General features: G+C 56.9%; 11 protein-coding genes across 11 annotated transcripts; 4 read left to right on the forward strand and 7 right to left on the reverse strand.

Moving 5' to 3' along the window:
* Positions 1-216: 216 nt before the first annotated feature.
* On the reverse strand, positions 217-2445 carry B0I36DRAFT_389287 (uncharacterized protein). Its single transcript, XM_046161312.1, has 2 exons — positions 1598-2445; positions 217-1523 (listed from the first exon to the last, which is right to left on the reverse strand). Exons 1-2 carry the CDS (start codon positions 2367-2369, stop codon positions 391-393), a joined length of 1905 nt encoding a protein of 634 aa, XP_046005341.1. The 5' UTR covers positions 2370-2445; the 3' UTR covers positions 217-390.
* A 2480-nt stretch (positions 2446-4925) lies between these two features.
* B0I36DRAFT_369338 (uncharacterized protein) lies at positions 4926-5378 on the forward strand (the record flags this gene model as incomplete). Its single annotated transcript, XM_046159762.1, has 1 exon — positions 4926-5378. One exon carries the CDS (start codon positions 4926-4928, stop codon positions 5376-5378), a length of 453 nt encoding a protein of 150 aa, XP_046005342.1.
* An 890-nt stretch (positions 5379-6268) lies between these two features.
* B0I36DRAFT_369339 (EthD domain-containing protein) lies at positions 6269-6765 on the forward strand (the record flags this gene model as incomplete). Its single annotated transcript, XM_046159763.1, has 2 exons — positions 6269-6418; positions 6484-6765. 2 exons carry the CDS (start codon positions 6269-6271, stop codon positions 6763-6765), a joined length of 432 nt encoding a protein of 143 aa, XP_046005343.1.
* Positions 6766-7109: 344 nt separating this feature from the next.
* Positions 7110-8692, forward strand: B0I36DRAFT_278246 (major facilitator superfamily domain-containing protein). Its single transcript, XM_046151436.1, has 3 exons — positions 7110-7269; positions 7334-7516; positions 7581-8692. Exons 2-3 carry the CDS (start codon positions 7462-7464, stop codon positions 8579-8581), a joined length of 1056 nt encoding a protein of 351 aa, XP_046005344.1. The 5' UTR covers positions 7110-7269; positions 7334-7461; the 3' UTR covers positions 8582-8692.
* On the reverse strand, positions 8321-9695 carry B0I36DRAFT_425801 (P-loop containing nucleoside triphosphate hydrolase protein; the record flags this gene model as incomplete). The annotated part of the gene is made up of 3 exons (XM_046162359.1): positions 8321-9154; positions 9289-9467; positions 9589-9695. 3 exons carry the CDS (start codon positions 9693-9695, stop codon positions 8640-8642), a joined length of 801 nt encoding a protein of 266 aa, XP_046005345.1. The 3' UTR covers positions 8321-8639.
* A 1929-nt stretch (positions 9696-11624) lies between these two features.
* B0I36DRAFT_338645 (uncharacterized protein) lies at positions 11625-12702 on the reverse strand. The gene is made up of 2 exons (XM_046155789.1): positions 12083-12702; positions 11625-12008 (listed from the first exon to the last, which is right to left on the reverse strand). Exons 1-2 carry the CDS (start codon positions 12479-12481, stop codon positions 11757-11759), a joined length of 651 nt encoding a protein of 216 aa, XP_046005346.1. The 5' UTR covers positions 12482-12702; the 3' UTR covers positions 11625-11756.
* Positions 12703-13248: 546 nt separating this feature from the next.
* Positions 13249-14526, reverse strand: B0I36DRAFT_338647 (uncharacterized protein). Its single transcript, XM_046155790.1, has 2 exons — positions 14035-14526; positions 13249-13901 (listed from the first exon to the last, which is right to left on the reverse strand). The coding sequence occupies exons 1-2, from the start codon at positions 14383-14385 to the stop codon at positions 13701-13703; spliced, it is 552 nt and encodes a 183-aa protein (XP_046005347.1). The 5' UTR covers positions 14386-14526; the 3' UTR covers positions 13249-13700.
* A 357-nt stretch (positions 14527-14883) lies between these two features.
* Positions 14884-16613, reverse strand: B0I36DRAFT_49578 (uncharacterized protein). Its single transcript, XM_046162967.1, has one exon. It carries the CDS (start codon positions 16370-16372, stop codon positions 14954-14956), a length of 1419 nt encoding a protein of 472 aa, XP_046005348.1. The 5' UTR covers positions 16373-16613; the 3' UTR covers positions 14884-14953.
* Positions 15976-18172, reverse strand: B0I36DRAFT_49580 (heterokaryon incompatibility protein-domain-containing protein). The gene is made up of 2 exons (XM_046162968.1): positions 17616-18172; positions 15976-17543 (listed from the first exon to the last, which is right to left on the reverse strand). The coding sequence occupies exons 1-2, from the start codon at positions 18049-18051 to the stop codon at positions 16303-16305; spliced, it is 1677 nt and encodes a 558-aa protein (XP_046005349.1). The 5' UTR covers positions 18052-18172; the 3' UTR covers positions 15976-16302.
* Positions 18173-19755: 1583 nt separating this feature from the next.
* Positions 19756-21662, forward strand: B0I36DRAFT_436385 (galactan 1,3-beta-galactosidase). The gene is made up of 3 exons (XM_046162821.1): positions 19756-19916; positions 19986-20585; positions 20655-21662. Exons 1-3 carry the CDS (start codon positions 19827-19829, stop codon positions 21267-21269), a joined length of 1305 nt encoding a protein of 434 aa, XP_046005350.1. The 5' UTR covers positions 19756-19826; the 3' UTR covers positions 21270-21662.
* Positions 21663-22595: 933 nt separating this feature from the next.
* B0I36DRAFT_338650 (uncharacterized protein) lies at positions 22596-23505 on the reverse strand. Its single transcript, XM_046155791.1, has one exon. The coding sequence runs from the start codon at positions 23383-23385 to the stop codon at positions 22789-22791; it is 597 nt and encodes a 198-aa protein (XP_046005351.1). The 5' UTR covers positions 23386-23505; the 3' UTR covers positions 22596-22788.
* Between the last annotated feature and the right edge of the window lie 651 nt (positions 23506-24156).

Below are 24156 nucleotides of genomic sequence, written 5' to 3' on the forward strand. Positions count from 1 at the left end.
GGAAGACTGGATTCTGAATATCAGCCCTATATATGCTCTCAGTCACAACGAGTCTGCTTTGCTACCCTAAAAGGTTCGTCCCCTCAAAGATAATTATGTGCTCGCGCGCCATTTTGTAGCGGCATGAGTGAGTAGAGACACTGTGAACAAAGTCGAGGCTCTCTGCCCCTCCCCTTTCCATCACAGCGTCCACGCCGCAGAAGCCGCACATTGCACACAACTGCGTCTAGGGACAATCATTGTACATTCATCAAAGGCGGGCCTGTACGTAGCTCGTGAAAGTAGAAATGCTTCGGCTTCGTTCTCACATCTCAGTACTCATCCGTGGAGAAATGGTTTCGCCTAGGAGTACAACATTCGTCAACATTCGATGAAATTGCCTACCGCTACCTAAGGCTTGACCCAGTCCTTGCCGGCTTCCGTCGCCTTCAGGAACGCTGTGGCCTGCGTGTCCTGTGCAATGGGCTCCTCGGCATGGGCTGCCGAGCTGCTGCCCTTCCTCTCGAGAGCCTTGAGCTGCTCAACCTGGGCGAGGTACTTGACATAGTTGGCCGCGAGGAATCTCGAGAACTTGGCCTTCTCGGAGATCTTGAACTCTGGCACCACCACGCCCGCCTTTTGCCACTCCCACCTCTCGTTCTCCTTGACCCAGACGCGCTTGAAATTCCTGAGAGCTTCCGGGTCGTACTTTTCCGGTCCCAGCTTCTTCATGCGGTATGCGACGGTCGGGTGGATCGACTCCTGCGTGTCGCCCAGCTGGTGCTGCTCTGTGCCTTTCGGAGTCTTGCAATACTCGCCTGGCGTGCGCGTGATGGAGCCCGTGGCCCTCATCTTGAGAGTGTAGCTGTCGACGATGGGGCCCTCGGCCCAGCCGCACACCGTGGACGGGGCAATCTGCTTGGTCTCTGCTTTGTACGCGCCGGTCCAGTCGAGGGCCTTCCAGAAGGGCTTGACCCAGGAGCCAAAGTCCTTGTTGCCGCCGGCCGAGATCTCGGCGAGCACGGGCACGATGAGGGCCATGCGGTCCCGGACGGAGCGCTTGCGCAGGCGCTCCTCGAAGCGCACAAACGGCTTGACCTGCTCGCACATCCAGGCGAACGAGATGAGGGCAATCTGCTCAAAGTCGCCGTCGCGGTCGCCGAGCACGTCGTCGCTGCCACCGCCAATGTTGATGTGCACGCCCGGGAACCAGACCTGCTGCAGGTTGGACGGGTGCAGCCGCGTGCACAGCTGCCGCATCTCGCAGTCGATCAGGTTGCCCCAGGCCGCGTCGACGCGCCTCTCGTACTCCTCCTCCTGCGACTCCTGGCCCTTGTCGAAGCGCGGTTTGTCGAAGTGCAGCTTCTCAAAGGCGTCGAGGGCTGCCTTGTGGGCGGCAGCCGGGTCAGTACCATTAACCTTGACCCCGTTGGTGCCGTTCGTGGTGGACATGCCGGGGAGGGGGGGAGGCAGATGCCACAGGGTGGGCGAGAAGGGCCCCCTGTGCTCGTCGAGGGCCATGGCGTGGAAGGCGTTGGCAATGTCTGCATTATCGGGTCTCGATTAGCATCGTGGAAACGATATTGACACAGGATGGCCACTTGGGACGACAACTCACATGGGCTCAGGTTGACGTTGTGGAAGCCAGGGCTCTCGCCTCCCCACCAGTAGTTGATGCCAGTCATGATGGCGTCGACCGTGAAGTACGGACTGTCCGGCACACCCAGACTGCCGACCGTGTCGAATACGCCGACGACTTCGACGAGCCGCGACTCCTCGGTCACGAGCGCGTGCGGGATCTGGTCCCACAGGGCGAGGCCTGTCGCCGGATCCTTGCGCTGCTTGCTGAGCACGCCCGCCTGCCACCTCCTGTACTCTCGCGACTTGCGGAAGCCGTGGCTGTCCCCGCCCTTGTACGACGAGTAGGCGGCGTAGAGCTCCGGGAAGTCCTGCATGTCGCGCGGGGAGATGACGCCAATGTCGTTGACCAGGCCCGCCACCGCCCGGGCCGTGTACGCGCCGCGCGAGAAGCCGAAGCAGTAGATCTTGTCACCCGGGTACCAGTTGAGGACGAGGAAGTTGTACGCCTCGATGACGTTGGCGACGAAGCCGTGCCCGAACCCGCCCTGGCGGTCCTTCTCGGCCTTGCTGATCTCGCCCGTGCCGATGCCCGCGTCGTAGTAGACTATCTGCTCCCACACCGTCTCCTTGCCCGACTTGTCGTCGGTCACGACATCCTCGCGGGCAAAAGAGCGGGCGAGGCGCGTCAAGTTGGACGGCACGTTCTTCTTGATGGTGACGGACGACTGCCACGTGCCGTCGCAGCAGACGATGAGGCGCTTGCGGGCACGGGGCTCGCTGGCTTCTGCTGTGGGGGAAGCTGAAGGCATTGCTAGTGTCTGTCTGCCTTGGCTGGTTCTGCTGGAAAGACTGGGATGCACCACAATTTCGCGGCACGTTGTTTTTATCAGACAACCCTGCCTGCGAGCTGTGAGACTTGCCTGCTCAGACGAGTAGGGGCCTTATATACATCTGGGGAAATCCACCTCCATGTGAGACAAATCGTCCCGTGTCTCACACGCTGGCATGCAGCCGCCCGCGTACGCACGAGGGGCACGCCGGGCTGAGCGAGCTGAAAAGCAGCCTGCAACACCAAGGGGTCTCGCCCAGGCAAGCCCGCTCTGGGCTACGAGCTACCTGAGCCTATCCCTGGACCCAGCCTGATCGAGCCCAGCTGGACCAGGGTGGTGGTCTCATGCACAGCTTAGTAGTAGTCTGCATATCGGAGCACGCGAATGACCCCCTGCTCAGGGGTCCTAGCCTTGTAAATTGACCCCACTAGGTTAAATAGTTTCCCCAGGCGGCCCGCCGGCGGGAGCTAGACACAGCTGATAGCGCGAGATGGCTGCGTGCTCTGGACCCAAACAGAGTTCGAGCCCAACCCCGGTGGCGGGCTGAAAATGCACGCCTGCATCCGGCCAATGCCGCAAAGTAGAGTCTTGGCTCGCCCCAGATGTCTTTGTTCCAAACCGCCTGGTCTCGGTAGGGTCAACCTTGGGTGACTCGATTGTGAATCAGCGGAAACACAAAGTGTGTGCTTGGCCAAGTATTACTTCAAAGCTAGTTCACTCCCACTGGCATGTAAACCTTAAGTCTTGGAGCACTCAGACAACGAAGCTTCGTCCGCTGGAAAAGGACTAGGTGGTCGTGCGATGCAAGTCTACAGTCCAGGCAGTGTCAGATATCCCATTGAGCGTTATGTCTCTCGCTCATGCGGAAGCCTTGGCGATTGTTTAGTGATGGTAGGTCTAGTTGGCATTCTCCCGTGCTCAAGTCGCCGGATTCGAGGGCCAGCATGTGCCTGATAAGATCGGGTATCAGATCGGCGGCACGCACGATAGATGCAGGACTGAATATGTCTGGACGATGCTGTTCAGAGACAACTGATGGAGGTCGCTGCCCGCTACCAGTGAAGAAGCTGAGACAGTATGGTTCGTGCAAGTCGTGCGAGTAGGACTGCTTTCCATGGCGCGAAGGTTGAGTTTGAAGATATTTACTTCTCTCCAGAGATGGTGCGATACTTCGTCGCTCGCCTGCTGATCATGTAGAGTGTACATGGTTTTCGAGTGACTTATGAGGTGGTCCCACGGCAGTGTCTTAGAGTGTGGCACGTTCGACCCCTGCTCGGGTAGTGATGTGCTGATGGTCGACGGAAAGGTCTGTTGGGTTTGCTGAAAAACTTTCGGGCTTGAACATCATCCCATACCTGTTGCTATTTTGCTACTTCTGGACTTGTTGTACGAACGGAGGAAATGGAGCTCCCGAATGTTTCTTTATGCCTCGATCCCCTGAACTATGAGCTAAATCTCTAGAGATGCCCGGGTAATGCTTACACTATCGTCATTCATGCTTCTGGAACAAACTGAACCTGGTGTGGCGCTTCACAAGTGGAGCATGCTGAGCAGCTGTCTCCAAGATGAAGTGATGAGAGCGGGCTGATGTGAGTTCGGTTGGATTTGACTCTGCGTCATGTATGCCTGCAAAGTGACTCTGGAGAATGTGAAGTGGTACTGTGATAACGTCCTTGTTTTGTGAAAGGGCCAAACATCGACTTCTTCTGGGGCGTTTATGCAGTCTATAGGCGGCAGCAGATTACAGAGAACCGTGGGTACAGTCAGATAGGCTATTTGACATTGACCTAGCAAGACTGGCATAGAAGCTCGCAGCCGCTCACGTCAGCAGCTTTACAGTCCTGAGATTGCGATCTAAGGTTGCACGACACCCCTGCCGACCATTCAGCGCCCCCAAAAATAGCCAGCCACAAATCCTTGGTGATCGACCCCGTTCTGGGAGCCAAGCAAGTCCTGCATATCTCCGCTGGGTGTTCAGGGATCCACCGCCTGTAGCACGCTGTCTGATGCGCCCGTCCGCAGTCGTCCTGTCAGACTGAGCCTTGTCAATTAACAGGGCGCAAGCATGCAGATTCTCCGCTAAGTAGCCGAAAACAAGCGGGTCTAGGTCGGCGCAGGCTTAGTGATGGCCAGATCTGGCACCGTAGGCAGTTTAACTGGGCCCAGCTTACAGCACGTTGGGACAAGCGAGGTTTGAGCTTAGCCTAACATCGTCCTTGCGCAGGGGGCTGTGAGGTACCACAGAGTTGTTGTTTGGTCGAGCAGCCGTAGGATCGCGGACAGCAGGACAAGACACACGAGGATGCGCCTGCAAGAATAGCAACGCCCAAATGATCTGCCTGAGCTGTCCTGGAACGCCCAGTGTGCACTGCTAAGGATATAAAGGCGCTGAAGAAGCCGCACCAGTTGGCTCGACTTTGATATCATCTTCCACAACATCAGTCGCAACATCAATTCTCTGCCCATTTCGACAATCAGAACCAAACCTCAAGATTTCCATCTTTCAAGTCTAGCTCACCTATCATCACTGCCAAAATGCGCTACTCTCCTCTCATCCTCGCTGGCCTTGTCTCCTTCGCTTCCGCCGCCCCGGCTGCCCGAGTTTCCCGTGCCGCTGATGGCGAGGACGTCCCGCAGTGGACAATCGAAAGCATGAAGCGCGAGTGCGATGCCGCCGATACTTCCTGTGCCTGGTCCTTCGGCATTCAGAACAACCGCGTTGCCGGCGCCGCCGCAGTGCCCTGCAATTTTACCGTCGTCGCCGGAGAGAAACCCGCCAGCCAGACCGATGTCGCAGGCATCCAGTGCGACTTCTTCACCGTGTCGGGGGGCTGGAGCGGCCAATTCGGCCCCGATGCAGGGTTCACCACGCTGAGCATCGCCAACTTTGACACCAAGCTTATTGCCTATCCTGCCTACACGGACAAGGAGCTGGCTGGCGGCCAGGTCGTGGTGCCTGACCGCTCCTACCAGCCTCAGCCTTTCTAAGCGAGCTCCCACTCGTTGCTTCAGCGCTTTTGGCGCGAGGGAAGACCGGACAACGAGGAGGAGAATGAGCATGCGAAGCCTTTCATTACAACCATTGCATACAATTACAGCATTTACATTGGCGTACGGGGAGCATCCAACCAGGCCCACCACGATCATCGTTCATTAGCATATCATATACATAATATTAGCATACAATACACGTGCATCACGCATTCAGTTCTAGCTTACTTCTGAGGCGCTAACCACACCTTGGACTAGTCGAGCGAGGGAATGTCCAATCGTAGAAAGCAGGCGCGTCGCCAATGATTCATTGTGTCGCATCTTCCAGCTCCTTCGATTGCATTTGAATTGAGTGGAATGAAGATACGGGCAGCATCGAGGCCTGAGTGATTCCGCCGACGCGGTGCGATTGGCATCCAGCAGTCTTTTGCGTCGTCACCGGTTCGGCGACCGATACCTGCACGTCAGGCCCAAAGATTTATTGGACAATGACAACGTGGCCAAGACGGACGGGGGCTCCATTATAACACGTCCACAGCATAGTCCGTTGCCACGGACCAAAGTCGTCAGCACCTCAGGGCCAGCCAGCACCAATCGGAATGGTTCCCTAAACTCAAGGTCCGGAGTTTCGGCCGAACCCTCCTCGCTACGCTACCTGTGCGGCGAGTCAGCAATGATTCAGCTGGCTGCCCCTCTTGGAACATGCGTTACTCAGTACCCAATTTGACGACGTGTTCAAAGCTCATGCTATAGCTCCATTGCCTAAGGGTGGATGTTTTGAACCTACAAGACACCTCACCTCGATCCTGCGTACACTGCGCGTCCTACCAGCATCTGTCTTGACAGAAGCCCAGAAGTAAAACACGATCCAAAACAATCCAGCCACAATGCCGACAGAGAAACTTGTCCGAATCACGACCCTAATCCCCCGCAAGAAGGGCATGTCGCAGGCCGACTTCTACAAGCACTGGAGCACCGTCCACGGGCCCATGGTGGTCGATTTCATGATGCGCCATGGCGTGGTCGAGTATCGTCAGGTGAGTCAAGTCTGGCTGCCACCACAACCACAATCCCCGAGACTTATGCATGCTCCGTCGTGCAGTACCACACCACTCCGGAAATGAAGGCCTTGGGCGAAGCCTTGGCCAAGGCTGCCGGGCGCCCGATGCTCGAGTACGACGGCATCAGCGACGCCTATGTCAGGGACTTTCAGGCGTTCCAGGAGTCCGCGTTCAAGGACCCGGAGTACACGGAGAAGATCCAGCCCGACGAGCTGAGGTTTATCGATGTCGAGAATATTCAGATGACGATCGGGTACGACTACTGGGTGATCGAGAACGGGAAGCCTGTCTTGGGGGGACAGGAGAGCGGTCTACCGAAATGACCAGTTAGAGGTCGCAATCTAAAGAACGTCCTGGTCAGTGATTCAATAACCAGGTGGGACTTTATCTGAAGTGCTTCAAGTGTGCATCCAAAGCTTTGCCAAGACATTATGGACCGAAGGAGAGCAACTAATGGGGCTGACTCAGCTGGGGTAGGCCGCTCGGCAAGGAGCTGCTTGGGCCTCGGCTAGTGTTGAGCTGTTGAGACCGGGTGATCATTACTTGCACCTGTCACTCGACAACTTCTACCTTCTGATGACACTATTCGCGTTGTGATGCGCCACGCTGCAGCATGTCCAGCACGGAACTATGTACCATTACTATCGCCCCTGAGCAAAGGGTGAGGGCGTCCACGACAACAGGACCGCCGGCGGCCATCTCGAGCCGTCGTTCAGCCGAGCCCGAGAGTCGAACAGCACAAAGCCACGAGCTCGCGCCGATTGACGGCGGAATCGCGGCTTGGAGGCTCCTAGGCACTGCTTTTGTCTTTGAGACATTACTTTGGGGTGAGCACTGTCGCGGGCCAAATCATGGATCCCCACCGTTTGCTGACAAGAACCTGTGGCTAAGGCTTTCCACTATCATTTGGTGTCTTTCAGGACTACTACTCCAGGATCCCAGAATTCGCCAATAACCCTTATATCGGCGTGGTCGGCACAATCGCGTCCGGGCTGGGCTACCTTGGCGCGCCCCTTGTCATGCCGTTCATCCAACGCCACCAGCGCTGGCGTCGACAAATGATCTGGGTTGGTTGTAGGTCTGATGATGCGATAGCAACTGTTTTGATGCATTGCTGACAATGACCAATCACAAATAGGGCCGATATGTATTGGAGGCCTTGTGGCAGGCTCATTCGCCACGACTCTCGAGGCCCTCATCCTGACCCAGGGTGTGGCGTACGGCCTCGGGTTCCTGATCTTGTACTATCCCATCCTGATCATGGTCAACGAGTACTGGATCGCGCGCCGGGGCATGGCCTACGGCGTCCTCTGTGGCGCGTCAGGTGTATCAGGGGCGGTCATGCCCTTCATGATCCAGGCCTTGCTGGCGAAATACGGCTACCAGACCACTCTCCGTGCCGTAGCCGTGGGCTTGGCCATTGTCACCGGGCCATTGATCCCTTTTTTAGATGGCCGCTTGCCACCCTCGCACCATGCAATCTCGCCGAAAATCAACTGGTCCTTCTTGAAAAATCCATTGTTCTGGTTCTACTCTATATCGAACCTGTTTCAAGGGTTCGGTTACTTTTTCCCCTCGCTGTACTTACCCTCCACTGCAACCTCGCTCGAGCTCGGTGAGAGATCGGGCGCCATCCTTCTTGCTACGATGAGCGTCTCACAAGTCGGCGGGCAGTTCGTCTTCGGCTACCTCTCAGATGGGAAGGTCCCGCTCGCCATCCTGGCCTGTACATCGACACTCGTGGCGGCGGTCACGTCACTGACCATGTGGCGAGTCGCTGACTCGTTGTCGTTGCTGCTCGGGTTCGCAGTGCTGTATGGGTTCTTCAGTGCCGGGTTCACCGCGATTTGGGGCCGGATGAGCACAGCCGTGACTGACGACGTCGTTGCCGGCCCGGTCGTCTTTGCGCTGCTTAACTTCGGCAAGGGCGTGGGCAATGTCCTCGCCGGCCCTATTGGCGGCTTGTTGGTCCGGCAAAGCAGTGTAACACAGCACCATGGGACGTCGCTGAGCACATCGTCGTACCGCTGGATCATTATTTTCACGGGGGTCTGCATGTTCGCGAGTACTTTGACAATTGCGTCGCGGGACCTGAATAGATGGATGCAGAAAATAACTAGGCTAGGACGCGATAATTGAAGACCGAATTGCCTTCTGCCGGACCATCCATCGCAGGACCACTCTTGTACTCCAACAGCTATGGATCGGCCTGGCTCTCCATATGCCAATAGTCATTTCGATCTTGTCGCGCAGCAGCCCTCTTTCTCTCGTCCTCCCGTCGGATGCTCTGCACATACACATATGAATGAAATTTATTCGTAATGTCCAGCACCCTCTGGAAATGTGACTGTCCCACAATGACCGTCATCTTCTCCGCGTCAAAGTCCGGATCCTCTTCGTGCTCCGCCTCCGCAAGCGTGATCGCCGTCTGCAGCGCGTTGCGGATATCACGCCCGTTCATCTGCGACTCGCCCGAGGCTGCGCGGTCAAGCACCCATTTCTTCGCGCCGGTTGAGATCTGGATCTTGCCGGCTTTCTCCTTGGCTAGCTTGCGGAAGAAGCCCTGCCAGATTTTGGCCCGGCTGTCAGGGGACAGAGCTTCATAGCCGATGGCCACGTGCACACGCGATATAAACGCATCATCGATTTGCCCGACGCGGTTGGTCGTGAGGAAGAGGAGACCTTTGAAGTATTCCATGCGTCGGAGGAAGGCTGTTGCCTAGTCATCAGTCTCCACCAGAAAATGGGCTTGAGACCGCAGCGAAATGCGGGAGATGAAGAATATAGTTTGCAAGAAGGAGAGAGGACGGGAATGATTTAACCTGGGTATTCATCTTTAAACATACCTGAAACCAGACCATTTCGAGCAAGGTCTCGATTCTGTCTGCGCTCCAAAAAGATGTCTGCCTCGTCGACCAGCAAGACTGCGTTCCATGCCTCAGCTAGAGAGAACCACTTAAGAAGCTCCCGCTCAACTCGAGTCTCGACTGTGCCAATATCGGCGACGGGGAGCGAGAGAAGCGGTCTATGGAGGTACTACGCAACGGCTTCAACAGTGTACGTCTTTCCCACTCCTGGCAGCCTATCCATGCGAGCATTAATATGGGGCTACGAGATGATGCTGTAGGCATTGACCGTGTACTTACCCGTGCAGAAGTATAATCTGTCCTGATCCTTTACCGACGACAAAGTCGGCAGCCCAAGTCTCGCGCTTGCTGTTCTGACGCCTTGCAAGCGCCTTGATAGTTGTCATCTCGTCGGTTTCGAGCACCAGATTGGTTAGTTGTTCAGATGAAGGAGCAATCTGGCGAATAAATTCTGGATAGAGGAGCACTGGGACAATCTGCGAGTCAGTCTCAAGTACACAAGTAGGCGCAACTATTGAATAACGTGATCTTTACCCCAAGATTTGGTCTTGAGCGAGAACGCTCGAATGGTGGGGTATAATAAGAGTAATTGGTGGTCAGTGAGTTGCTCCTTGGGTGTGGCGTATACTCGGTTCTTCGCACCAGGGGGACCTGTTGCCGCAGGTGTGTACGACGGCCGTGGCGCGGGCGCACTCTCGGCGCCCGTGCCTGGAATCCCGGCTGATGCAGTTGTTGACCAGTTCGAGACCCTTTGCCTCGTGACTACTGCGGAAACATTCGATTCGCTGTCTGATCCGCTCCCGCAATCATCATCATCCCCGCCTTCGTTGACTTGGATGGCTTCGTATTCATCGTAGACAGGCCTCTTTCGCGCCCAGGGTGGGAGGTTCGACGGTCAATACGCGATTGCTAGTTTTTCCGCTCTCGGATTCACCAGCGACCGCTCTCTTGCAGCTCGCATCGTGCGCACGGCTAATAGTCGCCTGCAAAAGCTCGACACCAACACTTTTGGCGACACCGACCCACCAGCCACGGGTACCTGTCCCATCTACTTCGACACGGCAGAAGCGATTGAGGGCTCCGGCTGTATATACATAAACACCGAGCTCAGCGCCGAGGGCGTGCTAAGCTTTAGTCGTGAGAACGTGCCGGCCTTCGTCGTGGATTGTCCAGTCAGCTTGGATTCGTCCTTTTTGCAGGTCTCTGGGGTTCTAGAAGCCGGATGTGCTGAGTACAGCATCGTGTACGAGGCGCCGTAAGATAGTGCTGGAGACGAGGGAGTGGTTCTATGTCGCTTCAAACTGCCAAATCTTGTTAGGCAGCACACTAGACTGAATTTGTGCGGCCACCAGCGTTTAAGCAAGACTTTCAATAGTCCACGGGCAAGATATTACTCACTTGTGTAACCAGCTTTGGCAATGTCAGTAGCTGAGCTTGCATTCTAGAATGTCTTCCCTCGCAGCCCACTTACTAGCGCCGCGAGCTCACAGCAATTTAGCCCTTTTATTACAAGAGTCTGCAAGTGGCCTGGATCTGGTTCTCGTGCCTCAGCAATGAGATTGACGCATTGTGCTCATCCACGCTGTCCGTATGGTGATTCTGCTCGGCCTGCAGCTGTGACGGGGAGGCTGAGGCCGAGGGACGGCCGAGTCAGCCCGCTCAAGTCCAACTCACGGTCCCAAATGGTAGAGCTGAGTAGTGAACGGTAGTGCAAGCCCCAAAAGCCTCCGCGCCTGTCCATATACGTGCTCCCCTTTTCCTGGATCCACCAGGCAATGCACCAGTCTGAGGCGCGCAAGGTGACCGGCACCTTGACTCTCTAGGACAAGCCGCCCTCGCGCGCGCGCAATATCACGATCGATTAAACTCTCGAGATGGATGTCGTCGCGTAGGACTGACGATTCACGAGCTGTTCGACACTCTGGCAGGGAGCCCGCTGTGCTGCGTGTACCCGCAGATGAGACGGGTGCCGGGAGGGTATTTTGTGTGTGGGCTGGGGTTGCGGCACGATCAGATGAACAGGCGATGAGCGTCACGATTGCCTCTGAATGTCCTGGAAAGACCACAAAACAGCCGGCGATGGACACGCGGGGGCACAGACAACGACCAGGATTGATATCCTCGGTCGGGTCAGTTGGCATGGTATAGGGACGCGATGGTTTTCCGGTGACACTCAGGACGAAGGCAAACTGCGCTTTTTACGAGCTTTCCCCTCTCATAATGGACATCTGAGCAAACGATAGTGTAGTGGGGGCGAATGCCTATTGCCATAGGCTACAACCTGTCACTTTGGTAGCTGCATTTCTCAGGCCATGTCGGATGTAAGAAATCCCATGTTGATGAACATGCTAACGCTATGCTATGAAAAGTGTTGTCGAGACAAAACCAACAAACTAGCGTATGCCAGTGCGCTATGATGAGGAAGTTGTAGCCTTTGCTCTTCAAGCTTAGAACAAGTTGTAAGCGACAGCCAAACCCAACACACCAGCACCAACGCTACCCGACAGGACACGCGCAGAGACAGCGCCAGCGACAGGGATGGAAGAGGTTGTCTGAGGAGCAGAGGTCGTGGCGTTGCCGGCGGTCGGATAGAAGACTGAGGAAGGCGTGCCAGTGGTAGTGACGACGACCTGCGACGAGGCGGTGGTGGTGACGGGGTAGTTGGTGATGGTGGTGGTGTAGCCAGTGACATCAGTGCTCTGTGGATATGATCAGAGGTTGTTAAAGGGCTGTTCTCCAGGTTCAAAGACAACGGGGCCTTGTATGTACGTACCACGTAAGTAACAGGATACGTCTCGCCCTCCGCCTCACCAGAGCCGTCGACCTTGACACCCGACTTGAAAACCGAGAAGGCGTTCTCGCCGCTACAGGTCACTGCATCAAAGCCAGGGCACGGGATGTTGCACTTGTCCTCAGAGACGAGCGCGCTGGCAGCAGGCACAGTATTGCCGCAGAGGCAGACAGAGCCCCGCGGGACGGCGATGGCGGCCCCCTGGGTGCGGCACACCTTGGCACACTGGCCGTGCGAGTTGAAAGGCTCTGTCTGCCCCTCAAACATGCCCTCATCAATGGCAGAGTAACAGCCTAGGTAGGTCTCGGGAGTCGAGTCCGAGGCCGAAGCGGCGATGGCGCTCGCTGCGCCTAGGGAAATGATGGCGAATGTGGACTTCATTGTGGCGGTCTTGGTGATGTTGTTGGTAAACTGCAAGCGAGCGGACTGGTTAAAGCGAGCGGACTGGTTGAAGTGAGTGGACTAGCGTTGTGAGCAATGGAGGAGAAGGTATGGGCAAGGTTGGACACATCTTGGGGCATTTATGGTTGGTGTTGGTCGCTGTTTTATCTAGAAGCCCCACGATGATCATGTGCTCTAGACAAGTCAACGGCTGGCTTGAGGTGCCAGAATGCTGGTGCCTACGCGCAGCGTCAGGGTCAGGGGCCACCGGGTTGATCCGCTGTGGCGCCGGGTTCCTGCATTCAAGTGGCCCGCCCTGGCATTCTGGTGGCCAGTGTGAGGTGCGTGTGAAACATCAGTGGAGCAGTTGAGCTGTATTCAGGCTCAGTCAAGCATACGGAGTACGCCGTAAGGACGTTCAAGGCACTTCAGTGGCCCGCGTCAGACACAGTGTAGAGACCGGGAGGAAAGACTGCCAGGTTGGGCGACCGGAACCCCTGCCTGGTCCATGTGGAGAAGCAGGCATTGATTTGCTTCATCCGTCGGCGGCTGCCGAGGCGGATATTCCGTCTGTCGTACGGGCGCCCCCTGGATGGAGGCTGGGCTGTAAAGTTTCATCGTCTCGTATCCTGCCTTACGAACCTGGGGTCTACCTTACGGCCCCGGGGTAGATCGGACTGGGATCTTGCAAGAGACACCATCGACTTTTAAATCTGCTTGACATTGATTTAATTTAGACTATTCACGCATGCGCATGGTCTGGTCATTAGTCCGCAATTCGCATTCGAGGTTTCCTAGATGAGTTCAAAAGGGCTCGATTCAAACGAGTCCCACACGACCCTGGCGCCTGTCAAAGCACCTACGCTTACAATCATTGCTCAGTCGGAAGTGGCACGGAGTTTTGACGATCGCAAGTACCTCGAAAAAGCTACTATTTCACGCAGCGAAAAGCACAGCCCCGAAAATGACAATCGTGTTGGCCCAGAATCCTGGATTTTCTCTACTATTTTTGTACTGGCGCCTTATTGGTCTGCGGAGAAAACCTGCTCTATGCGGCTACAAGCACCGCGTGTTGTCATATCCACGTCAGGCCTTGATCTCTTGTGATCCCGGACGAGATAGCCTCCAACTTTCCCCTATCCTTAAATACGCACGTATGCGTGCTAATATCATGTAGACGCTGGCTACGCCCAATGATGCTCATGCCCAAAGAGCGAGTTTAGAACAGGTTGTACACGACACCAAGACCCATGGCAGCGGCAACGCCGCCCAAGTAGGCACCCTCGGCGACGGCGCCGGCAGTGGGGATCACAGAGGTCGAGCTGGTGGCGGACGCGGAGGTGGTGGTGCTGCTGTGGACGCCAGTCGGGGCAGGGGTGGTGGAGTTGGCCGTGTAGTATGGCACGTCGGTCACGGAGCTCTGCTTGGTTCGAATCGTCGTTGTCAGTGACACGTCGGCGGCAATAGTTTTCCAGATGAGTGCGTGTATGCATGTAAGCGGGAGAGTTGACCCAGCGGCGACTCAGGGAGGAAAGGGGAAAGCAGAGGCTTACCTGGCTGGCCCCAGGGACAGTATCGATAATGGTCCAGGCGTTGGGCCCGCCGCAGATGTCGAGGGGATAGCCCGGGCAGGGCGTGTTGCACTCGTCATCGCCGACGAGGGCGCTGGCCGGGGGCAGGGCGGCGCCACAGGTGCACGTCTCGCCCTGGAGCGCAGAGTATGCAAAGGCTGCGCCCCTGCATTGCTCCCGGCAGGAGCCGTACGAGAGGAACGCGAAGGTGCTGTTGCTGCCCGTGCCAAAGTCGCCCTCGGCCAGGGACGAGTAGCAGTTGGGAGTGCCGGCAGCAGACGCCGCGCGGGCTGCCACAGCAGTAAGGACGGGGAGGACGGAGTTGGACTTCATAGTTCCGTGAGGCGTTCTGTAACGAGCGTTGCGATTCGGAGCGAGCGGACTGGTTTGGGTACTATTTGTTGCTTGAAGAGGTCGGGGAATAAACGAACGTGGATGTTGTTTTATGTGTTGCAAAAGGCTTGCGTGAGTTGAAATGAGGGATGGGGGAATAGGCGGCTGCCTGCCACAGGCTGTGACGACACAACAAAGCAAGTCCGTCCCCGCAAGCGCAGAAAACGCCCTGCGCCACAGCCGCTAGGCACGGATACTCGGATCAGCAGGATGGGCCCATGCCCATGCCCAGGCCTAGGAGCTGTCAGATGGGGCAATGTTTCCCGCTTTAGGGCGAGCAACCGTCTCAACTCCACAGCTGATGGATCCAGTGCCAGCCTCGCCTCGCCTCGCCTCGCGCGGGCCGCCTGAGTGCGATGACCCCTGGCGGGGATTTTCGCCGGCGTAGCGGGTGCTGCCGTCTGTCAAGAAGCTCCCTTTCAAGGAACGAGCTCATGTGGGGAAACGGGCGTGTCGCTCTACTCATGATGTTGTATGTAATTATGACAACTGGGCACAGCGAACAACCCTAGAAGATGCTCAGCTCGACCTGTCGGAACCGGGGCCGCCACTCCTCTTCGAAATTGAACAGCACGGGTCCTGCAAAGCCAACGCGCACGTACTCGTCGTCTGGCACATGGTCTCCCGCCAAGCTTGGCTGCCTGGGTCTCAGCAGCAGACACTCACACTCGTGATCCTGGTTGTGCCCGACCCCTTGCACAAACCTCCTCCCAAGTAACAGCAGCACATGCTCCCTCGTGCCATCCTCGGGAGGATACAACCAGTCATGGTCCGGGCCCGCGCTGCCGTACTTACCCACCCTTTCACCTCTGGGGGCGGTGAACAAGTTGACGACCTGCTCGCCGTGCCTGTTGAAGTCCATCGCCCACCACACGTCCATGACAAGCCCGGAGACTCGAACGTATCCGCCCACAGCAACAGCGCCCCTCGAGGGACTGTCTTCCGCAGTCGTGGTTTCCAGCGCGAGAACGGCAAAGTCGAGATCCATGTAGTCCACCCCGTTCTCGATCTCGGCCTTTGGATCCGGGTATTGCGCCCGTCGGACAGCTGCCCAGGACCATGACGGTGCTCTGTCATCATACTCGATGGCTGGTGCCTCAGTTGTCTGCCTTGCTCTTCGCCACGCAGCAAACCACAACAACCCTTCCCCCGCGAACTTGCGCCAGATCCCTGCATGATACTGCCCGAGTACGTCCGTCCCATACTGCGCTTCGAAGGCACTCGCCAGCGCCGCCATGGCGACGAGCTTGTCCCGTGGGTTGGTCAGCTTGCGCGCGCAGTACTCGCTCACCAGCCGGTTCCATATCGCTGCAAGGCTCGAGGGAAAGATACTGCCCGGCCAGGGGCCACTCGCGATCATTATGGACCTCTCGCCCTGGCTCATGCTGAGAAGCGGGTGCTCGGTCGGTGGGAGTCTTGTAGTACGCGTGGTCTTGTCGGTGAACGTGACGCGGGTTGTGAGGTAGATCGGCTCCAGGCGTGTGAGGTGGCGAGGAGACTCTTCTTCGTCTTCCTCTTCTACTTCCTTTCTTTCTTCGGCGGCTGCCGTCTCAGTCTCTCCCGGATCTGTCGATGGCATGTTCTTGTTGTTTTCCTCGAGAGTGTCTGAATCGTCTGAGGACTGCAAGGTGAGTCGGGAGAGTGATCGGTCGGCTGTTGACACGGGGTCCTCGTCTTGCTCCTGATCTGGTGCTCCATCGCCCGCTTCCACCCTGTCCTGAGACCCTTCTGCGTCATTCCGCGAGACCTCCTCAGCATTGCCCTGACCCTCCTCGATTTCCTCCACCCTCCCCTGCGGCTTCGCTGCTCTCCACCCCGCGCTTCTCTTATCCCTCTCCTCCTGGGTAAGGTTCAGCGTCAGAACAACACTCCCATTACCGCCAAACACCAGCTCCGGCCGATTCCCCAGCACCGCAAGCTTCCGCATAAAGTCGATCTGCACGAGCACCCGATCATTAAAGGGGACGTAGGCCACCCCGCTCGGGAACCCGTGCTCGGGGACATGAGGCTCTCCTTTCCCCAGACCGGCAAGCCGGCCGGTCTGCGGTCGCGCCCGCCGCCCCCGACCCGGGTGGGGAGGTGGTGGTTGACCTGCCCGTCGTGCTGGATGGTCCGGGAGTGGGTGCCCGAGTCGCAGGTGTACAGCATCCCGCCGCCCGAGGGGAAGACGAGCAGGCGCCGGCAGAGGTTTTCTTCCTGGAAGATCCAGCCGCGCGACGCGGAGACCTGGGAGTTGGCATCGTAGGGCCACGGCAGGGATGACTGTGGGATGACAAAGATGACGTCTCCCTGGGATTGCTCTTGTTGCTCGGACACTTGCCCCCCTTCACTCGCGTCCGGTTCACTGTCCTCGGGCTTCTTTTCCTTGATTTGGCGGGGCTGCTCGCCTTCCTCCCCCTGAAAGTGCTCATGGAGATAGGGCAGCCTCAGGAAGTCCCCCCCATCCGCAGACCCAGCGTGCAAAGCATCGTGCAGCATCTGCCCCACGGCAGAGTTCCTCGCCTCTCCCAGGAACGGCTCGTCCACAGACCTCGTCCCAGAAGTCTGCACCACGACTGTCGCCTCGCTGAAGTATCGGTGCATCTCGGAGAGCTCGGCCTTGAGATCGGCACTGTCGTCCTGCCATATGCACAGCGCGTCGATCCAGAGGTAGCGAATGCCCAGCTTCAAGGCGACGTGCGCGGCATCGACAAAGACTACGGGGAGCGGGGCATCGGATGGATGGCCCGTCTCTGTGGCAGAGTCGTCGTGCCGGAGAAGACTGCGGGCGAGCTGTGGGAAGTTGTGCCGCGTGTGAGGACCCCACGTGTACGAGAGGCAGATGTACTTGCCCCTCTGGCCTGGCACCGCTTCGCGGAGGACAATGGATGGTGCCTCTGGGTTCTCGGCATCGGGGCTGATTTCCAAGATGCGTGTGGGAAGAAGTGGAAGGCTTTCCTCGCGGCTTGGGGCTGCTTCATCTGTGCTGGGACTGGCTCCCCGTTGGTCGTGGCTCGACGTGCAGTAGTCGATCCACTCTCTCGCCAGCTTGTGGTTGAATTCCGAGTCCTTGTACATGGTTGCTCGAGGAGCAAGGAATACCTTGTCTGCTATGGAGTCTGTAGAAAATGGTCTCATCAGCGCCTGACTCTCAAAAGTTGGAGGACGCACATGTCCCCAGCGACACTGACCTGGTCTCGCGAGAACATTGAACCTCGCGCGAAACGGCGTGAACCCGCCCGCTCGGTCGGCAGTCAGCAGAACCCTGATTGCATTGATGCGCACGGGCCGGACCCCTTCTGGTGCGCAGAACTCGAGTGAGAAGCTGTATCCCGTGAACTCGGCCTGCTCCTTTGCGATGGCGGCGGTGGGCGGCAGTCCCAGCTGCTCCAGCAGCGCGGCGCACCACGCACACCGCTCCGCGTCGGCGTGGAACTGCTCGACGCTGAGCTCGTACGACAGTGAGCGGATCATGCTGGATTCTTCCCTCATCCATTTCAGATGCGTGCGGTACGTCTCGCGGGTGTGGAAGTCTTTCCAACCAGCTGCGCTCCAGGGACCAGTGGTTCTGCACGTGCTGCAGAGGGGCGATGTGCTCGCGGCTAGGGCGATGTCGGCTACCTCCATTTTCGGTCTGTGACCAGCCTTGAGTGCTGCATTTGTGGTGTCTTGCTAGAGAACAGCCAGAGGGACTCGTCAATCAGGGAAAGGTTTGGGATATATCCAGATAGCAACCGAGGCAGCCGCGCGCAGTATGTGCGATCGTCGCTTACGGGGACCCCACCAGGGAGGTCCAGGGTCATGAGGCTGTGTACACCGAGAAGTTGCCTTGCCGTAAGCAGTAGCGTTAGGCACCCTCGGACGCTTGGACACTGCTGCTGTCGCAGCCTCTTTTGATTAACCCCCAAGTCGGGAGAGGGACATGATGTCTGGGGCAAAGTATGCACTGTATCAGCCGGTAGACCTCGCCGCAATGAATTGCGTCGACATTGTGAGGCGCGTGAATTGATTGCCCAAGCCCCGGCCAGCAGCGTGTTTTGGCCATGTCAGCCTCATCGACGCATGTATATTTAGAAACGCATCGTGGGGTCTGCAGGAGCTTATCATGTTACCCATTCAAATCCATGTGATGTCCATAGGAAGCTGCGTCCTTTCAGTCGCTCGTGTGCTGGGTTGCTCGCACGGGTGACCAAATATGGGGAGCATTGCGAGACAACAATAGTACATGGTTGTCCAGGAAAGCTTGGCAGAAGCATTGTCAAATCATATGCTGTCCTTAATATGACTCTATATCTCCACGTAAGTGATCTGCGCTGTCATTTGCAGACTGCCGTGTCGTTATAATCGCAGCGCGACTGGAACACGTGACGCACCATCAACTAAGTTGCCCTTGTCCTGCACTTACTGGAGGAGACAAGGTTTGTGCTCACCACAACTTACTTGAAGCTGCAGCATCGTGCATCTGCTGAATCTTGATGCATTCATGCGACTGCCAAGTGCGGGGCAACCGTTTTCCACGACTACAATACCTGGAGTCCACTGGCGTTCCTCGAAGGTGTCTGTCCATCTCGCGGCTACGCACTCGAGCACATCTAAAATGTCACCCAGGCTCACACAGCCATTCCCGACGGAGTTCCGCCTGCCGAACCTTCGTTACAAACATCGGCGCCCACTTGATAAGCAACGCGTCCTGGAAATCGGCCGGTTTTAGGCGGAATACAGGGATTCGAATGTCGTCCATGAGCGCCGTACCAAGCGCACCAATACAATTGCTGCCCAACGTCGTAGCGGCACCGCTGCTTTCGACGACCACCCCCGGCAACTGACGTAGTGCGGTCCTCGTGACCTGACAGAGTGAGCGGAGCACCAGCTACCGGAAGTTACTGATCAATCTATGATCGACAGGGCTATACTGTCCAGCTCGAGCCAGGATTGGTGCTCTTGTTTGACGTTGCAGTTTCCATCCACACTATCGGCCCTGCTTTTGCTGGCCCACACAGAACGCATCGCATGATGCGCATTGCCGATTACCCCAGATTTTCGCTTGGCGGACGGGCTTTCTTTTGCACAAGTAATCAGCCCAAGTCCTGAGATTCTACGACCCCACAATACAAGAAACGGCGGGAATCACAAGCTTGTCTGTACCCTGGCCGCCATGCACATGCGGGCAGGTTGCATGGCAGGCACAAGTCGGGCAGCCAGGAACCAAGGTGGACGACTGCATACTCGGAAATTCAAGTGCCGAAGCTGCTCCCACGTGCAAGGCACTAGGGTCGTCTTGTTTACGACGCTGGCTACAGCAAGCCTATAAGATGCATACGTTCTCTGAACCAACTCTGTCAGTTCCCCTTTGTCGTCTTTCCGCTTCACGGCAGCACGCTGTAAGGACAGCGACAAGCGCGATGCTGTTCAAAACACTTGGGCTCACAGCCCTGCTATCCGCCTGCGCACAGGCAACACTGCAGATCGTCCCTGGTGCCACCTGGACCGCCGTGAGTCTTACTATGTAAATATCTGGCTCCATATAACCCGTTTGCTGACACCGCACACCCGGACCACAGACCAACACCGGCAAGCATGTCCAAGCCCACGGTGCAGGCATCATCAAGGTCGGCTCCACGTTCTACATGATCGGCGAGGACAAGACGGACGGCTCCGCTTTCCAAAACATCAACTGCTACTCGTCGACCAACCTCGTAGAGTGGACTTACGTCGGCGCACTTCTGTCCCGCACGGCTAGCGGCGACCTAGGTCCCAACCGCGTCGTGGAGCGTCCCAAGGTCATCTTCAACCAGTCCACGGGCAAGTATGTGCTGTACCTGCACATTGACAGCAGCGACTATGGCGAGGCCAAGGTCGGTGTTGCTACGGGCGACTCTGTGTGCGGAAAGTACAACTATCTCGGCAGCTGGCGCCCCTTGGGCTTTCAAAGCCGCGACCAAGGTCTGTTCCAGGACACAGATGGCAAGGCGTACCTTCTTACAGAGGACCGTGCGAACGGGCTGCGCATCAACGCATTGACGGCGGACTACCTCAACACCACGGGCACCAGCAGCGTGTACCTCTGGAACAGGAGCATTGAAAGCCCGGCGATCTTGAAGCAGGGTGGATATTATTTCATGTTTGGCAGTCTCCTCACAGGATGGGACCCTAACGACAATGTCTGTCTTTCCCAATCCTCCCCCTTGTGACTGCAAGTTTTATGAACTGACTCTGCTCCACCACCACAGGTCTACAGCTACGCCACTTCTCTCTCTGGCCCGTGGTCCGCATGGCAGAACTTTGCCCCCGCCGGTTCCAAGACCTTTACAAGCCAGACGACCTACATCCTGCCACTGAGCAGCACGACGGCAATCTACATGGGCGACCGCTGGGTCTCGACGAACCTCATGCGCAGCACATACGTCTGGCTCCCGCTCACCATCTCCGGGACGAGCGTGACCATGAGCGACCGCGTCAACTGGACGCCCAACGTGTCCGCGGTCCTCGCCAACGGCGCGGTGGTCATCTCGTGCACGGGATGCAGCGGCGGGTCGGCGGCGGGCTACATTGGCGGCTCCTCGGGCGGCAGCGTCACGTTCAGCAATGTCCGCGCCGATGTCACCGGCCGCACGACCATCCGGGTCAAGCATCTGAACGGCAACACCGTGCAGCGCTTCGCAGACGTCACTGTCAATGGCGTCACGCAGAGGGTCGCGTTCCTCCCGACGCAGGACGGGAACACGCCTGGCAGCAGTGTGGTCCATGCCAACTTGAATGCGGGCATTGCCAACACGATTGTCGTGAGAATCACGGACGGGAGCTACGGCCCGGATGTCGACCGGTTGATGATTCCGCTGAGCTGAGTAGACCACCAATGGTGCAATGGAGGTTCTGATGAGGATCCCTCGAGAAATTTGGCTGATTGATGGGCTGGCGGGGTGATGTGACGTGATGTAGCTTGTGAGTGATCAAGACGATGTTTGTGTACGTTGACAAACCAACATTCTTCGACTTTGGCACGCCGAAGGGACGGGTCTGCCTTCCCCGGTGTTGATTGTTGCCAAGTCGAGCAAACGCGGATGACGAGCAAGTCGTGTGTTCACCACGCCCGTGTGATGACCTCGCTGCACTGGCATGTTTGCCCGACGGCAACGTGCTAAAAGTGCTCGCCTTGGTTTCGTGACGTGTCGTGCCAAAACTAGCCACGCGTATTCTTGCCGAGGCATGCGGACAGCTGCAGCTCTTGTCTCGTTCACTACCTCACAATGTTGGCCAGCGACATGGTTTGCTTTCCACGTGCTCGATACGGGAGGGTCACAGAGACTTTCAGCCGAATCGTTTGATCTCCCAGACGCCCCGGCATGTAGAGAGCCCGGCGAGCCATCTCGTGCGCATACTTCTCACGCGAGAGTGGCATGTGATGATCCGCGTCCCCGACGTACTCATGATTCTCAGGCGTGTCTCTTTCACCCCTGTTCGCATGTTCAAAGGCCAAAGGGTTCTATGGATAGTTTGCCATCAGGCGGGCGGCGCGACCTATATGACCATATCCCCATTCCTCAACATTTCTGGAATCGGACCTAGGCACACTGAGCGTACGACAGCCTTTCACAATGCTTCGCACCAGCGGAGGCTGTGGTTTGGCCCATCTGTCTTTTCCTAACTATTGGCTGGCAGTCTTCTCCTCGCAAAGGGGGGAGGGGACCTTGGTAGTACTACCGAGCTACATACAAGGACAAGTTGGGCTTACCCTCGCCCACAAGAAACGTCAACACGATGACCTGCGTGAGGCACTCTCTGAGAGATGACAGAGAACGGCGATAGGTCTATTCAAATGATGACATGCTGTTGGGTATGACTTTTGGGCTCCCGCCAGCTGTGCACTCAACGGACTCCCTGTCGAGCTGGATGTCAGCCTATATAGGATTGTTTTTGTGCAACGACCACCACATACGACCATAGGATCGAGAGAATTGAGGGTCCCGTCCGCTCCCCTGTCCACAAGCTCGATACCGCCGGATCAGTAGTTGGGTCGGTGACGACCAGCGAATCCCTGGTGTTGTATGTTTTTGTCTTTTTTTTTTTTTTTTTTTTTTTTTTTGCAACTTTTGCGATGCCCGTGCTTCCATTCTGGCCTTCATCCCACGGCCAGGGGCACAGGGCCAGTCGGAGAGTCCATGCGCATGGAGGCGCAACAGAGTATTGCATGGTTTTATAATAAAATTACCGGCCACTGGTCCAGGACCAGATTCTTCAGCATATTCGTCCCTGGACCCAGCACTAGCCATCAACAAATACATGTGGGGGCTTGGTAACAGAAAATTGATGCCCCTATGGTTGATCCCTCGTTGACTCCCTCGAAATCCTTGGCCCCCATGTCCTCTATCGCGCAGCGCCAGCGGAATCAGAAATCTGTGCCTTCAGCTTGGCGTCGTCCCGCGCATATGCCAGGAAGTATGCCGAGGGAGCAGGAACCCCTTTGTCCCCCACCTTCCACTCCGGAAAACACACCAGGCAAGATCCCTTCCTGTACAAGTTGGGGTCGAGATTCTCCAGTCGCTTCTCGTCTTCCTCCCGCTTGATAAAGTATGCCTGGCCAGCGACGTTTGTGTCTGCAGGCACGCTCACCAAAACTTCGGATGAGCCTACTTGAAATATAGCGTATCCGCGTACATAGGCCGGGCGCAGGATAATTTCCTCTCCACTTCCGAGACCAAGCACGCTCTTCACGAACCTGGGCTCGGCTTGCTTGCCATAAAAGAACCACCATGTCGGCTCCCAGGGGACGTGGACGGGCTTGTAGGCAGCCTCAAGCCAGTTTGGCCCATGTGCCTTGTAAGCTGCTTCTAGGTTGGCCAAGTAGCTCGACGGCCGGTCGATGAATGGCCGAGGCTTATCTTCCGCCGATTTATGGCGGGCGCGTGACGAGACGGTTCCGTCAGCTGAGGTGTCGTTTTGGCCAGATGTGGAGGCCATCATATGTAAGACGTGTGGGTGCGATAAGGGAGGAAGGAGTAAGAGGATGGCGGCCTTGAGAAATATGGCTTGTCAAATGTGGCTGCGCATGGATTTGTAAATGTCGGAGGGCGAGACTTGGCTTTGAATTGTATGAAGGAGGGAAGACCACGCGACGCGCGCCCAGGATGTTGGCTGCAAGATATGGCGGGGCAGAGTCTACATCACGTGCCGCTTATACCATGGCGTGGCAAGCACTCATCGGCATTCTCTGATCAAAGTGAGCAAACAACGGCATGGAATGTTGGTCTCAAGTCTGATCATGTTTGTCCTCGCGAGGCTAGCATCAGTCCTGGTGCTTGCCTACGCCTTTTGCACGTCCGGTTCCGGCACATCAAGAAAGAGTATGGCATGCATGTAATTAAGCCAACATGCGGGCCAACCTAGAGGCTGCCACTGCACTTTGTTGACGCTCCACTTCTCTTTCACTTCCATGGCCACCAGTAGCATGGAGCCGCCAACATTGTTGCCAGTAAATACCTCTTGGATATGCCCAATTGGCTCTGCGGATCGTGCCTGTCCCTTTTTCTTTGTGACCCAGGGTCGATAAGCTTCACAAACTGGTTGGTCGTCAGCCAATTTTGCGGGAATTCCGAACGACACCACATTCTCATCTTTCACCCACGGGTCTGCCATCGCGTTGGTGTGATGAGGAAGAGCAGCACTGCTCGGCGCGCATGGCATGAGCCCCCTGTAAGCTGTTGCTAGCCGGGCATCTCTTTGATGCCCGAGTGG

The sequence above is a fragment of the Microdochium trichocladiopsis genome (genome assembly GCF_020744255.1).
Source record: "Microdochium trichocladiopsis strain MPI-CAGE-CH-0230 chromosome Unknown B0I36scaffold_13, whole genome shotgun sequence".
NCBI classification, from domain to species: domain Eukaryota; kingdom Fungi; phylum Ascomycota; class Sordariomycetes; order Xylariales; family Microdochiaceae; genus Microdochium; species Microdochium trichocladiopsis.

Bases quoted from the DNA above. Each gene is read 5' to 3' on its own strand.
- B0I36DRAFT_389287 (XM_046161312.1), bottom strand. From the start codon at position 2,369: ATGCCTTCAGCTTCCCCCACAGCAGAAGCCAGCGAGCCCCGTGCCCGC. The intron at 1,524-1,597 runs GTGAGTTGTCGT...CCGATAATGCAG, and splicing joins CAACGTCAACCTGAGCCCAT to ACATTGCCAACGCCTTCCAC.
- B0I36DRAFT_49578 (XM_046162967.1), bottom strand. From the start codon at position 16,372: ATGCGGAAGCTTGCGGTGCTGGGGAATCGGCCGGAGCTGGTGTTTGGC.
- B0I36DRAFT_49580 (XM_046162968.1), bottom strand. From the start codon at position 18,051: ATGGAGGTAGCCGACATCGCCCTAGCCGCGAGCACATCGCCCCTCTGC. The intron at 17,544-17,615 runs GTCAGTGTCGCT...CATTTTCTACAG, and splicing joins CAATGTTCTCGCGAGACCAG to ACTCCATAGCAGACAAGGTA.
- B0I36DRAFT_278246 (XM_046151436.1), top strand. From the start codon at position 7,462: ATGCCGTTCATCCAACGCCACCAGCGCTGGCGTCGACAAATGATCTGG. The intron at 7,517-7,580 runs GTAGGTCTGATG...AATCACAAATAG, and splicing joins ACAAATGATCTGGGTTGGTT to GGCCGATATGTATTGGAGGC.
- B0I36DRAFT_338647 (XM_046155790.1), bottom strand. From the start codon at position 14,385: ATGAAGTCCAACTCCGTCCTCCCCGTCCTTACTGCTGTGGCAGCCCGC. The intron at 13,902-14,034 runs GTAAGCCTCTGC...CGAACCAAGCAG, and splicing joins CTGTCCCTGGGGCCAGCCAG to AGCTCCGTGACCGACGTGCC.
- B0I36DRAFT_436385 (XM_046162821.1), top strand. From the start codon at position 19,827: ATGCTGTTCAAAACACTTGGGCTCACAGCCCTGCTATCCGCCTGCGCA. The intron at 19,917-19,985 runs GTGAGTCTTACT...CCCGGACCACAG, and splicing joins CTGGTGCCACCTGGACCGCC to ACCAACACCGGCAAGCATGT. The intron at 20,586-20,654 runs GTCTGTCTTTCC...CCACCACCACAG, and splicing joins GATGGGACCCTAACGACAAT to GTCTACAGCTACGCCACTTC.
- B0I36DRAFT_338650 (XM_046155791.1), bottom strand. From the start codon at position 23,385: ATGATGGCCTCCACATCTGGCCAAAACGACACCTCAGCTGACGGAACC.
- B0I36DRAFT_338645 (XM_046155789.1), bottom strand. From the start codon at position 12,481: ATGAAGTCCACATTCGCCATCATTTCCCTAGGCGCAGCGAGCGCCATC. The intron at 12,009-12,082 runs GTACGTACATAC...TCATATCCACAG, and splicing joins CGTATCCTGTTACTTACGTG to AGCACTGATGTCACTGGCTA.